Source organism: Melospiza melodia, chromosome 20 (genome assembly GCF_035770615.1).
Source record: "Melospiza melodia melodia isolate bMelMel2 chromosome 20, bMelMel2.pri, whole genome shotgun sequence".
NCBI lineage: Eukaryota > Metazoa > Chordata > Aves > Passeriformes > Passerellidae > Melospiza > Melospiza melodia.
In genome coordinates this window covers 13170859-13183013 of record NC_086213.1, presented here as the reverse complement: position 1 = coordinate 13183013, position 12155 = coordinate 13170859, and the positions used below count along the sequence as shown (strand labels likewise).

General features: G+C 41.4%; 1 protein-coding gene across 1 annotated transcript in view; it reads right to left on the bottom strand.

Annotated features, from left to right (window-relative positions):
* DNAH10 (dynein axonemal heavy chain 10) overlaps positions 1–12155 on the bottom strand; it is a 49606-nt gene that overhangs the window by 11005 nt on the left and 26446 nt on the right. The window contains exons 46-61 of the mRNA XM_063173490.1: positions 11765–11937; positions 11330–11423; positions 10121–10288; positions 9644–9832; positions 8861–9032; positions 7811–8014; positions 7018–7098; positions 6389–6586; positions 5621–5782; positions 4906–5080; positions 3899–4080; positions 3559–3695; positions 2472–2689; positions 1912–2133; positions 1226–1373; positions 157–436 (exon numbers count right to left, since the gene is read on the bottom strand). Of these exons, the coding sequence (XP_063029560.1) occupies positions 157–436; positions 1226–1373; positions 1912–2133; positions 2472–2689; positions 3559–3695; positions 3899–4080; positions 4906–5080; positions 5621–5782; positions 6389–6586; positions 7018–7098; positions 7811–8014; positions 8861–9032; positions 9644–9832; positions 10121–10288; positions 11330–11423; positions 11765–11937 (2803 nt within the window). The remainder of the gene's footprint in view (positions 1–156; positions 437–1225; positions 1374–1911; positions 2134–2471; positions 2690–3558; positions 3696–3898; positions 4081–4905; positions 5081–5620; positions 5783–6388; positions 6587–7017; positions 7099–7810; positions 8015–8860; positions 9033–9643; positions 9833–10120; positions 10289–11329; positions 11424–11764; positions 11938–12155) is intronic.

Here is a 12155-nt window from a genome sequence, read left to right as displayed (position 1 = left end):
AGAAGAGAGAAGTGAGAAGGACTTTCTATTAAATCAGATGCTGAGTATAAGGGAGAGTATGAATTTTTTAGTTTCGTTGAGACAATGACCCAGGCCCTAAATTTGCACAACAGCACAACCCCTACATTTTTATTATATATACACACTTCAGCTTACCTGTATAATTGATAACAATAGCTCTGCCAAACACAGAGGGAGAATACTTTGGGTTTGCTAACTTGGTGTTCAGGTACATTTTAAAATTACTGTCATAGTCAACCTCCTTGTCCCCCAGCACAATGAATGCTCTCCCCTGTGCAACTTTGACATTCTTCTCTAAGACATTGTCTATCACAGGGTCGATGTATTCATCAACACTGTGCACCAGGAAAGGGGTTCCATACTTTATGGCCTGTTCTAGTTGTTTCAGGAAATCTGGGTCACTAAAGGTAGCCATCTGCAAGAGAACAATGGGAAAACATGAAAGGAGAACTGATATTCAATTTGCTGAACATTATTATTTTGCAGTAGCTGCCAACAGTACTGAAGTTTGTTCTTTGCTGTTTTTTGTCTTTCCTCTGATGATATAAATGTGCACTTGCACAGAGCAGTAAGGTGCTTCTTTTCTGATTAGCTGAGAATAATTTCCATTTGGAAATTACCCTTTAAAGTTCTAGTTGTGCCTCTAAATGTGTTTATTGTCTCCTACATGGAAGTTCCATCCTGGAGCTGAGATTAATCACAATCTACATCAGCCTTTTGGTTAGACTCTTTCTGCATGTGCAGACAGGCTGAGAGAGCTGGGGCGGTTCATCCTGGAGTAAAGGAGGCTCCAAGGAGACTTTTAGCACCTTCCAAACCTAAAGGGGCTCCAAGAGAGATGGTGAGGCACTTTGGACAAGCACATTTAGCAATGAGACAAGGGGGAATGGCTTCAGACTGAAAAAGGCCAAGGCTAAATTACATATTTAGGAAGGCATCTTTCCCTGTGAGGGTGATGAGGCCCTGGCATAAGTTTCCAGGGAAGCTGTGGCTGCCCAGTCCCTGGCAGTATTGAAAGCTTGGAGCACCCTGGGATAGTGGAAGGTGTCCCTGCCCATGGCCAGGGGTGGAACTAGAATGTCCTTCCCAATCCAAACCATTCAATAATTCTGTGCTATATAACTGGTTCCCCATTCAAGGTGACAGATATTTATGCAGCTTTGAAAACAATCAGTAATGAGGTAAAGCAATCTTTCATCTTTACCCTCAGGTTATTTTGTTCTTCCTTCTTCTTAATCCAATGCAATGCCTGCTGCTGTGGGTCAATGCAGAGTGGGAAGCGGCTGGAATACGTTGTGAGGATTCCATTCTGGACAGACAGCTCATCTGGGGGCAATCCTTCAGAAACCCACCTGGGAACAGGATGGACCAAAGACCAGCCAGGGATGAAAACTCAATGGGAGAGCAGCACATTTCATTTGTCAGCAAAATTATGCAACTCACTGAGCACACAATCAGACAAACACACAGTGCATGTGGTTCTGGGGACAGTGTCACAGTCAGACTGACTCACTGTCAAAGCACTGACTGTGAGCAATCCTGTGGTAGCTGATACATGGGCTCCATGGGGCTGGATTTAATGCCAAACCCATTGAAGTCAATGAAAAGACACTGGCTGGGTTATGGAAACATATTTTATACAGAACTCCTGATAAACTTCCTAGAAATGGTATTACAGATGTCTAAGTTCAGTGAATGCTCCTGGATGTTAAGTACAAGAGATTGTTACAATAAATGGCCCCTGTTAATCAGGACATGAAAGTAAGATTCCCTCTCTGGTATGGCTGTGCACCTCCACCCACAATGCCAATTCTGTGCTACAGATTCAGCTCCAGACTCCCACTTTAAACGTCACATCCAGCAGTCCCTGGCTCTCCTGACTGGACATACCTGCTAATCTCCACCTCATCAGTCAGGAGGGCCTCTAACTTGAATGGATGGCTGACAGGGATTTCTCGGGAGACAATATCTTCATGCCACACCTGATAGAGCATTTCATGACGGAACTCCCAGCTGAAGGCTCCCACATAGCACAGAAAAGCAGCAGCAAGCAGACAATCTCCAAGCAACTTCGCTTTCCTTGCTTCTAATTCCTTGAATTCATCTGACCACCTGAAATAATTATATGGGAGATTCTGTACCAGGAAGATGAGGTTTATGTGCAGGATTTCCTGCTACTTCGATACAGGTTGAGACAGACCCCCAAATTTAGAATCAGTTTTCTCTTGCTATTATGGGGGTCACAGACACTGAGTTGATCTGAACTTTCATCCTTTAATCTCAGTTATTTTCCAAGAGCTAATGGATATTAGTTCAGAACAGATAATAGCCCTTCTCAGAAACAAACAGCATAGAAAGCAATATTTTCAAAAATGTCTCCACCTGAAGATTTTATCCCTGACACATGAACCTCTGATGTCAAAAATTATCCTCTTTGGATCTAGATTTACCTCTCATTCTCAGATTTCAAGCCAGCAATGAGCTTGTCAGCAGCATCTAATCTTCTCTGCATTATCTCTGCTTCTTCTTGTAACTTTTGGTTTTCTTTTAATGTCTGGTCTAATTTTTCCCCCAAAGCTTTAAGCTCCTCCTGAATGGCAGCCAGCTCTGCCTGTATCCTTTCCAGTTCCCGCTTACTTAATTCGTAGTTCCGTTCCAGCCTGGCCACCTAGAGTACATTTGGAAGGAAACATAAGAGTGGCAGAGGACAGGAGGATTTTAGAGAGAAGAAGTAAGTTATTACATTTCTTTTGGTTGTGTTATATCTTTCAAAGTGTTCTGGTAATAAACAGTGTAAGCCAAAATAACTGACACTGTCACTCTCCTCTCCCTATCCCAAACACACATCATGGTCTGACACTGCAATTCCAAAGCAGAAAAATCTCCCAGTTTTGTACCCACAAGGAGTATTAAAGCACTGGAGGTCAGCAGGACCTCCTGACAAAAGGGGAGGTTTGTCTGCTTAATAATAACAATATTAAGGCTCCAAAGTCAGACACATCGTCTAGTGAATATACTTGCTCTGTAGTCAGTTGTATAAAAGAACCTTTTCTTGACAAAATTTTCCAGTGTCATCTCTTGGACATTACATTTCCTTTGGTAAGACAGTTGAATTTCCAGTCATCTTAGAAAAAGCTAATCAAAGGTCTGTGCTTAAGGAACATGGATTTAATGTACTACTGACCTCTGTTCTGCCCAAATGCCATGGGTTTTAAAGTTTGTTTTTAGTAAACAGCTCTAAACTGTGTTTTTCTAAGCACATTAGATTACAAAATTCCAACTGAACATGTTCCTCCCTCATCCCTCAAGCACTGGCATCCCTCAAGGATGGCAACCCATGGCCCAGCATCCTGACACAACAAATACAGTGATTTATGCCTGACAACCTGCCTCACTGCTACTACAGTAGCTCTCCTAAACACCACTTTTTAAGCACTTCAATAGGAAATGTGGGCAGTCTATGAAATGGTCAAGTATTATCTTTTCCATCAGGATCATGTTTCTACCTCCTCTGAGTTTGATTCCAGCACATTTTACCTTTTCTTCCTTTGGCTTGACTGTTTTAACTACATCACAGTAGGTCACCACTGCTTCAGCAAACTTTAACATTCCCAGTCCTGCTCTGCTGATAACTTCCATTTCAGCCCAGGTAGTATTAAGATTCTTTAAGAGAGCTAAATTGGCAAACACAAAAATATTGCAAGTGAGTTGAATAACTGTGAACAAACCCTCAAAAAAATAGCTTTTCCTATCAGCAGCACCAGCCAATGCTGTGACAGACAATAGGAAATATTTGTCAGAATATTAAAGAGACTCTGTTGGCTGTTCCCATTAACAAGATCCTATATTCACTGCAATACCCAGAACAGGAATTCACCTCTCATAGCTTTCACATTGCTCCATGGAATTTCCCTAAATTCTGTTGTCAACAGAAGTTTCAGGAAGTTTGTGTCAGCCATCATGGCTTTGGCATTCTTCCAGTTTTGTTCTTTGTAACCTCTCATTATAAGAATACAGTCCAGAACAACCTGCACCTGCTTCGGGGGTGTTGCAAAGGACCTGGAAAACAGGTGAAAGAGACAGTGGAAGTGAAAAAAGGAGACAAAGCACATGAGGCCAGACATGGGTACTGCCTGTTAGGAGAGGCACTGCAATACGGGAGCTTGTACATAAGACAAGCCACAACAGTGAAAAAAATAACCCAAGCCAGACAATAAATTATTGACTAATCAAAAACTCAAGAACCAATTTGATTCATGAAATACTAAAGGATTTTAGCAGTGGAAAGCTCAAAACACTGATCCTTGCTATTTTTTCCTAGGGCAGTGAAGCAGATGGAGAAAAATCCAGAGATCTATGAGAGAAAGGAAACTGAAGTGTGGCAGGGAAGGGAGAGCCTTTGCTATTCTGGGGACAACTATTTCAGGGAGAGCCAAAGACTGGATGTGCCTTTATATCAATCCTGACAAAAAAGATGTAAAGAATTATCAAAACATAGGGAGGAGTAAATTAGGCAGGGAAATACATTTTTGTGCTATGAAAGTATCCCTGAAAAATAACTGTTATATGTTCCTACTTACACAGGGAAAAAGGAAGAATGAACAGGTTTGGACTGCCATTGTTCAGGCAAAAACCAGAGCAGGTTCTGGTGCATCAGACACAGGCCAGAGAATGATGGGGTAAACAGCAAACAAAGGCCTGGAAGAAGTGTCTTAAGGCAAAGGCATGGACTAGGCCTCAGGGCATTCTGTTGTGACCTCTGCACCCAGGCACCTGATGTCCTGACCTTCACAGGCAGGTGAGAAAGATGAGGTTAAGGCTCAGACCCAGCAAACAAGAGTGTATTTCCAAGAGTTTATGCTCCTGTACATACAAATGAGTCACCTGAGTTCAGTAACTTCAGCCTTGTCAAGCTTCTCAACCTCCCGTTTGGCAGCTTCCATGATTGGCCTGATTTGATCCAGGGCTGCCTCAGCCTCTGCCTTCTCCACAGCAATTATTGCATTCTGCTCCTGTATCTCTATAGCTTTCTCTTCACCCATTTTTTTCTTCTCCTCAGCTAGTAATTGCAAAGGCAGGACCATAAATGAATCATTCAAGTTTGTATACAGAACATATAGTAAGTAATACACTAACAGACATTTACTCTTGCTGAAAATCACAAATTACCATCAGGTCAGAACACTTGTGTTGCCAGCTATGTCATCAGATTAGGAACAGTTAGTGTTCCACACAACAGCATGCATAATCTCTTTTCCTCCATATTTCCCTCTGATTTTCCCCTAATACTAAATGCCTGAATCAGAAATTGCCTTTCTTGCTATTGCCTTTCCCACATTATGCCCAACACCTTGGAAAGGGTAGACAGGGGCAGGCAAACACTGTGTAAAGTATTGTGGGCCAAATGTGGAGCAAGGATGGCAATCTGGGCAAGGCAGGGGACCTGCTCTTCTGGCATGGCCTGGGAGCAGCACACAGAACAAGAGGGATACCTTGAGAAGCAGCTGGAGCTCTTCAAGGGTCTCCCCACCCAGCCTAACCCAGATGATGTGAGCCCTGCTTAGTCTATGGGACACTTCACTAGTTGTAAACTACCCACCTATTTCTGTGTTTAATTTAATGTCTCTTAACAAAGCCTCACAAGCAGCTGTTTTTTCTGTTAGTATAACCTTTTGCTCAGCAAGTTTCACGTTCAGCTCAGCCAGCTGTACAGCAGCTTCCTTCAGCTTAACCAAGCCCCCATCCAGCCGTTTACATTGTTCTAGGTAGGAAAGAAAAGGGAGAAATGTCAGTGATTCATTGGTTGTGTTCAAGCACACAGCAACAGACAACCTCACCAAGAGAAAATAACCTTAGAGGTGCACTGAGAGATTTTCTTTTCCTGAGCCTGCCAGCCAAAATGAAGTCACTTGAGCTGACATAGTGGCCCCGTGCCACAACATATTTGCCACATTCCACTGTTTGTGTTTTACCCTCTTCACATATTTTAGTGCCACTGAAGTATGAATAAGAATTGCTGCTTGAGGAACAAAGTCAAACCCTGAGCAAGGCCATGCTGGTATTGGATTTTAGCATGACTCTTCCCCAAGCAGAGGAGTGTCTGGTTTGAAGATTCTGGCTCATGTTCATTCACAAAAGGATTTGAGGAGAGCCCATTGTTTGACAGAGTCTGAACATGCATGTGTGGCCAGGATTTTGGGTCAATGTCAAAACACAGCCCCACAGCTGTGTGCCAGCACAGCATTTGAGATAGTACTAACAGAGTTTTTGCATATTCTGGATAATATGTGGGATTCTCACCAGAAATTTTGCTTTTAAAATACTTAAATCACTGATTAAACAGGAGAAAACATCTACTTAGTCTTACCTAAAATGAACTCATTTTTCTCATCCAGCAATTTTGCATAGGTATTGAGAAAATCAAGATAATTTTTTGGTGTGACATGATTTCTACGTCTCAGTTTCTCCAGAAATTTCTTGCTGAAATCCCCTACAGATTCATGCACCGTGACTATGTGGTCAACCACTGACTGGAAGCTCTCTGGTGGGATGCGTGGGTTTTTTGCTAAAATTGGGCAGAAAAAAAAAAAAATTCAAAGATTTGTGGCTTTTTTTTTCAGAATACACCAAACGTACATCTAAGCCAGCCACAAAACAAGTCTGTTTGCTGGGGCAAAAAGCAAGGCCAAAGGGACCTCCTGGTAGTCAGTAACATTGTCTGCAGAGTTTGGAACTTGAATGTTATCATAGATTGAAGTGTTAAATATTTAAATATTTTCAAATCTATTTGATTAAGAAACTACCATTTCTTAATACAGTGACATTTCTAAATGCAGTGACATTTTTTGACTGGGCTTTTGCATTACCCATTTAGACTCAAGGTAACAAGCACAATAGGAAATGAACTTGTGAAAAGTACAATAATTCCAAAGTAAAGAATATATTTCTTAGGCTATGCCAAGGGTTAATGGGTTGAAATACTGACATGTTACATACCCAGGAAGGACTGTGCAACTGCAGACAAGGCCTGGGCAGGCCAGGGCAAGAACCAGTCAATACCAGTGTTGTTGACAAGACCTTAAAATAAAAGGACAGTGTTATTTGAAAAATTTCGTTGTAAAACTAAGCCCTAATCAAATAGGCAATCCTCTAACTTTATTTACAGCAAAAATTTGCAAATTAGTCTTGTCCCTTTCTTAGAAACAGAATTTACCACAAAATCCATACTTTGATTTTGACAGTAAATGATGAGCTTTGCCCCTGTGTCCTGCTGACCCCACTGTACCATTCCTTAGGCTCTACAGGACACAGTGCAGAGCTGCAATAATGTATTGTAGGGCCTGGTTTAGCATTCCCACCTGGACCCCTCTTTCACGAGTCTCTCCTGTTTCCCAGGACTCCTTTCAGCCACCTGCAGCATCTGCCAGGCTTTGGAACAAAAGATTTCTCTTCCCACCATCCTAGTTTCATGATTTAACACCACACTTTCTGCTGTAAGCTACAGAAAAGAGGCTGCAGACAAAGGCTGTGTATTTCCAGTTCAGTGAGAATGACCAATTGATTTCTAGCTGTTCAACTGGAAAATGAACTGATGTGATAAATGCTAATCAATATTGTTCACTGATATGTGGTAATTAACTGGAAAAAAAACATGCAATGCAAGCCCTTAATCATGAAACCTGCTCTGCTTAGTTTCAGCTGCCAGACTCAGTGTCCACAGGAGATTTTTCTCTTGCCTGTAAATCTGTGTTTCACAGGGAAGGGACTAAGCAGTGTGTACAGATGATACCTGGGAAATTTCTGCACCATGTTCTCAGGTCCTCCCCAACTGGGGACATTCCCAGGACAATGTGAAGGTTGCTTGCACATTTGCTTACAAAATACTGCCAGATACTCTCTTTAGCTGGGCCCATGCCAGCCTTAGCAGCTTCATCTCCAATCTGAGTTAGTATGGTGTCTTTTTCATCGTCTGCATAAAGGGCTGGCACCATTCCTGTAACATAAGGACAGAAGAATGCTAGTGAGAACCACCAGTAAGAGGAAACCATATGGCTGGGAATAGGGCAGATGAGAAACCAATTTTAATCTAGTTCTGCAAAAATGATTCTGAGTAGTTTTGAATGAACCAATTCATCTCTCTATGCTTCTCCTCCTCCCCATAGAAAATAGGTCATACTTGGGATTTAGAGGAGTAATTAATTCATTTTTGTTTGGGCTTTAGCAATATATACAAAATGTCACAGGACTTTGCTAAGAAAATCTTCATTCATGTCTGTGAACCATCAGCTCACATTTTTGTTCTCTCAATCTTGTGGCAAAGTAACCTAATGACAGACCAGGGACAGGGAAAACTAGAACAAGACAAGGGATACAATTAACTCATCTGTTCTCATATCAGACTGTGGAGGAACTTCTATAGAGAGGGCGGTCACACAGTGCCAGCTGCTGCTCATTTCCAGCTGCTTCATTTGCTAGAAGATACCAAACTACATTTCAGGACATATATACATGAATATACATATGAACAGTTGCTGCAGTTCAGGTGAATGCTATTCAAAAGCCAATTGGACAACAGGTGGGTTTGTGGCCAAATGCAGCTGAAGTTTCCCTCAGTCTTGGAAGAAATCTGAGACTCCTGCAGCATCATCACCAGCATGAATGAACCCTATAACCTCTCCAGACACAAAAATGACTGTAAGAAGATTCCAGAAAGCCATTGTTAAGGACAAGATCATTTCAGGTAGTACTGAAAAGTGTAACCAACGAAAGCAGCAGAGGACACAGGGTAAACCAGTAATAGTTGTATCAAGGGTACAAGCAGAGAGGCTGCCAGTGGCACCTGAAGTCAGCATGTTGTTGATGAGCTCCAGGAAACTCTCTTCTGCCACATGGCCATCAGTGAACAAGAAGACCACTGACTTGTCGTAGATACCCAACTTCTCATACAAAATTTTCAAATCCTCTCGGAAATTATTTTGTCCATATCCTCGGCTCAAGATGATCTCAAATACCTAAGGATGAAAACATACACTGAGAAGACACAGATGGACCCAAGACATGATGGCAACTCTGAATTCCACTTAGACTCAAGGGGGTTGGTTTGGCCTCAGTCATCACTAAACATTTAAGTATCAATAAAATTGTGCATTTGTACAACCCTGAGGATTGCATTTTCAAAATTGCTTTGTGTTCATGCTCCTTTTTTGTTCTTACCTTCCAAGCCTTTTTAAGTAAAATGCCTCTGAGAGGAACATTTCCTCTGAAACAATACAGTATCAATCACAACAGGGCTCCTCAAGCAGCACTGGAGTGCTGCTGTAACACATTTAAGCATCAACAGCAGTAGTTAGGGACAATTAATTGCTCATCACCAAACCCATCCTTGTTTTCCTTCCCCAGTGCCAAAACCCAGATTCAGGCACTGACAGTTTCCTGCCCAGATCACACACAGGCATCACCTTGGACTTCCTGGCAATCACCTCACCTGGGTTTCTTTCCACAGGGAAGAGCTGCCAGCCTGATCTTGTCTTGACTGACTGACTCACTCCCATCCCCAGTTTAATCCCAATCACAGTTCTACTTTCCTTGTCTCTTTTCCCAGCCAAGACCCAGGGTCACTAACCTCACATCCAGCAGTGTGAGCAGCCAGTTTGGTCAGGGACTGCTTTCCTGAGCCTCCCACCCCGATGAGCAGGGCGTGCCCGCGGTCCATGCGGATGATGCGATGGATACGGATTAAATGCTCCAGAGCATCATCAAAAAGAACCAGATTCATTTTAATATGGTACTCGTTGTAGTCATCCAAAATTTCCTTCAGAGAAAGGAAAACAATGTTACTAGGAGACCAATGAAACAATTAATAACATTAAGAAAATAGCTCATTCAGCAGCATTATTCCTTTCCCATTCCTCAGGGAAAATGAACTATTGGAAAACACTGCTGACTCTGTAGCTGATCCTCAGTTTTCATCACTGCAAATCCCAAATGGGCATTGAAGCACATAAAGTTCTGTGTGCACACAGAAGAGAACAGATTTCCTGCAGTTTGAGGCAGGCTCCTGCCCGTTCCTCAGGCACAGTTCCCAGCTGATGCACTCTACCTTAAAGAGAGCTTTTGCTAATTCATAATCTTGGATATCTTCATAAAAACGAGGTTCTGCCTCATTCAGTGCTGTTCTGAAATCTCCAAAAAGAATGGGATCCCTCATGACGTGCTCCAAGTGATCGGCAAAATGCTCTTCAACCAAGGATCTTATATGGCCTTGTACCTTCACAGACATGAAATGAGTCAGGCAACACAACAAAGCACCTCATTGTGAATCCAGTCATACTTAGAAAGGTGATAATTCAGATTCTTGCTCAAACACTGATTTATTTCAAGGTGATATATATTTATGTCACTAGAAGATCCAAAGATTACAGCCCCCTTCTATATTCTATGTTTAATTAAAATTATCTAATAGGCAGTTCAAGAATGGTTCAAGCCAATCAACTGTACGACATCAAAACAAAAAGGGAGAAATCTGTTAAATAAAACACCTCATATATTGATGTAAACAGTATATTAATAAACTTCCCTTTTCAGCATTCATAGACATCTCATCAGAAAGATCTCTCACAAAGTTTCAAAGTCTGCATTAATATTCTGCATTGTGAAAATTGAGCTGGAGATGTATCTTTGTACTTTAGAGGAGAAAGTTTTAACTAGAAAAATCTGAAGCCTTCTTGGCCTACCTCTTTTTATCTAAGCAACTTCCAAAGCAAAGCAGGTTGCTTATAGATGAGTAGACTTTATCTCAATTTCTCTCCTAAATCTCGAGGTTTACAATTGACATTGTTCTCTTCTGTGTTTAAAGATATAATTTGAAGCATTTTCCAATTTGCACAACAGCCAGAACTGAATTCACTGTGTAATAATTTGGCTTTTATAATTTTTAGTACTTGATTGTACAGTGACATTCTGGTACAATCCTTCCTGAAGGAAAATACTGACTTGAAGTGATTTCCTGAGTTTTCTCCTGTACTTCTTTCACACTCTGTCACCTGTACTTCTGCTAATCAATTTTCCTGGACAGGCAAACCAAGTGATACTTTCCATTCCTTCAGTAGATCTGCTTTCTTAGTCTGCACATTGTTTTAGGAAAAAATCTTCCCTGGGCCATGCTTTAAATTAATGAGCAACATATTGCTTACACAAATCTGCAGTCAGACAGCAAGACCTGAGCCCAACGCTTGGTAGTGTTGCTGTTGCAAATTAATTGCCATAATAATAGTCAGTGACTACTAAAAAACTGAAAGAAATTACTCACCAATTCTTTGTCTGCCTCATTAATCAGCCTGTCATGGAAAACCCTCAGGCACTCGTTTCTCCAAACTCTCACCATCTGGGTCGCTGTGTGAAACCTGAAATAACATCAAAATATCAGACTGCACCAAATGAGCTGACATGATTCCTAAGGCCATATGGTTAATAACAAGGACCAAATTCTGAACTTACCTTTTTACTCTTTATGATTTAGTTCTTTTGCATTTTTACCTCTGGTATCTTATTTAAGAGAGAATCATGCATCAGTGTTTGGCATAGAGAGTAAGGTCACAATTTAGGATGTTCTATTTCTCACTGTGGTTTAATGAAAAGTGACCAAATGTGACTGATTTCCTGTACCAAATGACCTCAATTTCATTCAGAGTCACCAAAAAGAAAATAGGTGTGGGACCACTAATGACAATTTTTCCATTCTTACCTTTCTGCATCTGTAAGAACAAGTCCATTATAGACCCTGGAGAGATCCCGCAGGTTAAAAATGTAATGGAATTTGGAAGGAGTAGGCGGCAGGTCAGTAACGATCATTTTATAAAGTTCCAAAGTACACTGAGTAATCTTGTCAGAAATGGCTGATATGGACTCATTAAAGTTCTGCAAACATGAGAAAGAAGAGGTGTTTTCATGAGACTGCCCAGACAGAATTCAACAATATTAAACATAATCTGCTTTCCAGCTTTTAAACCTGTTTGGTTCAACAACTCTCTGTAGTATGAATATTCTGCAGTTAAATGTTTAGGGCAGGCTCCATCCTCACTTTGGAACCTTCTGAGTGCTCAAGATAACATCAAACTTGGTGACTGGAATTCCTA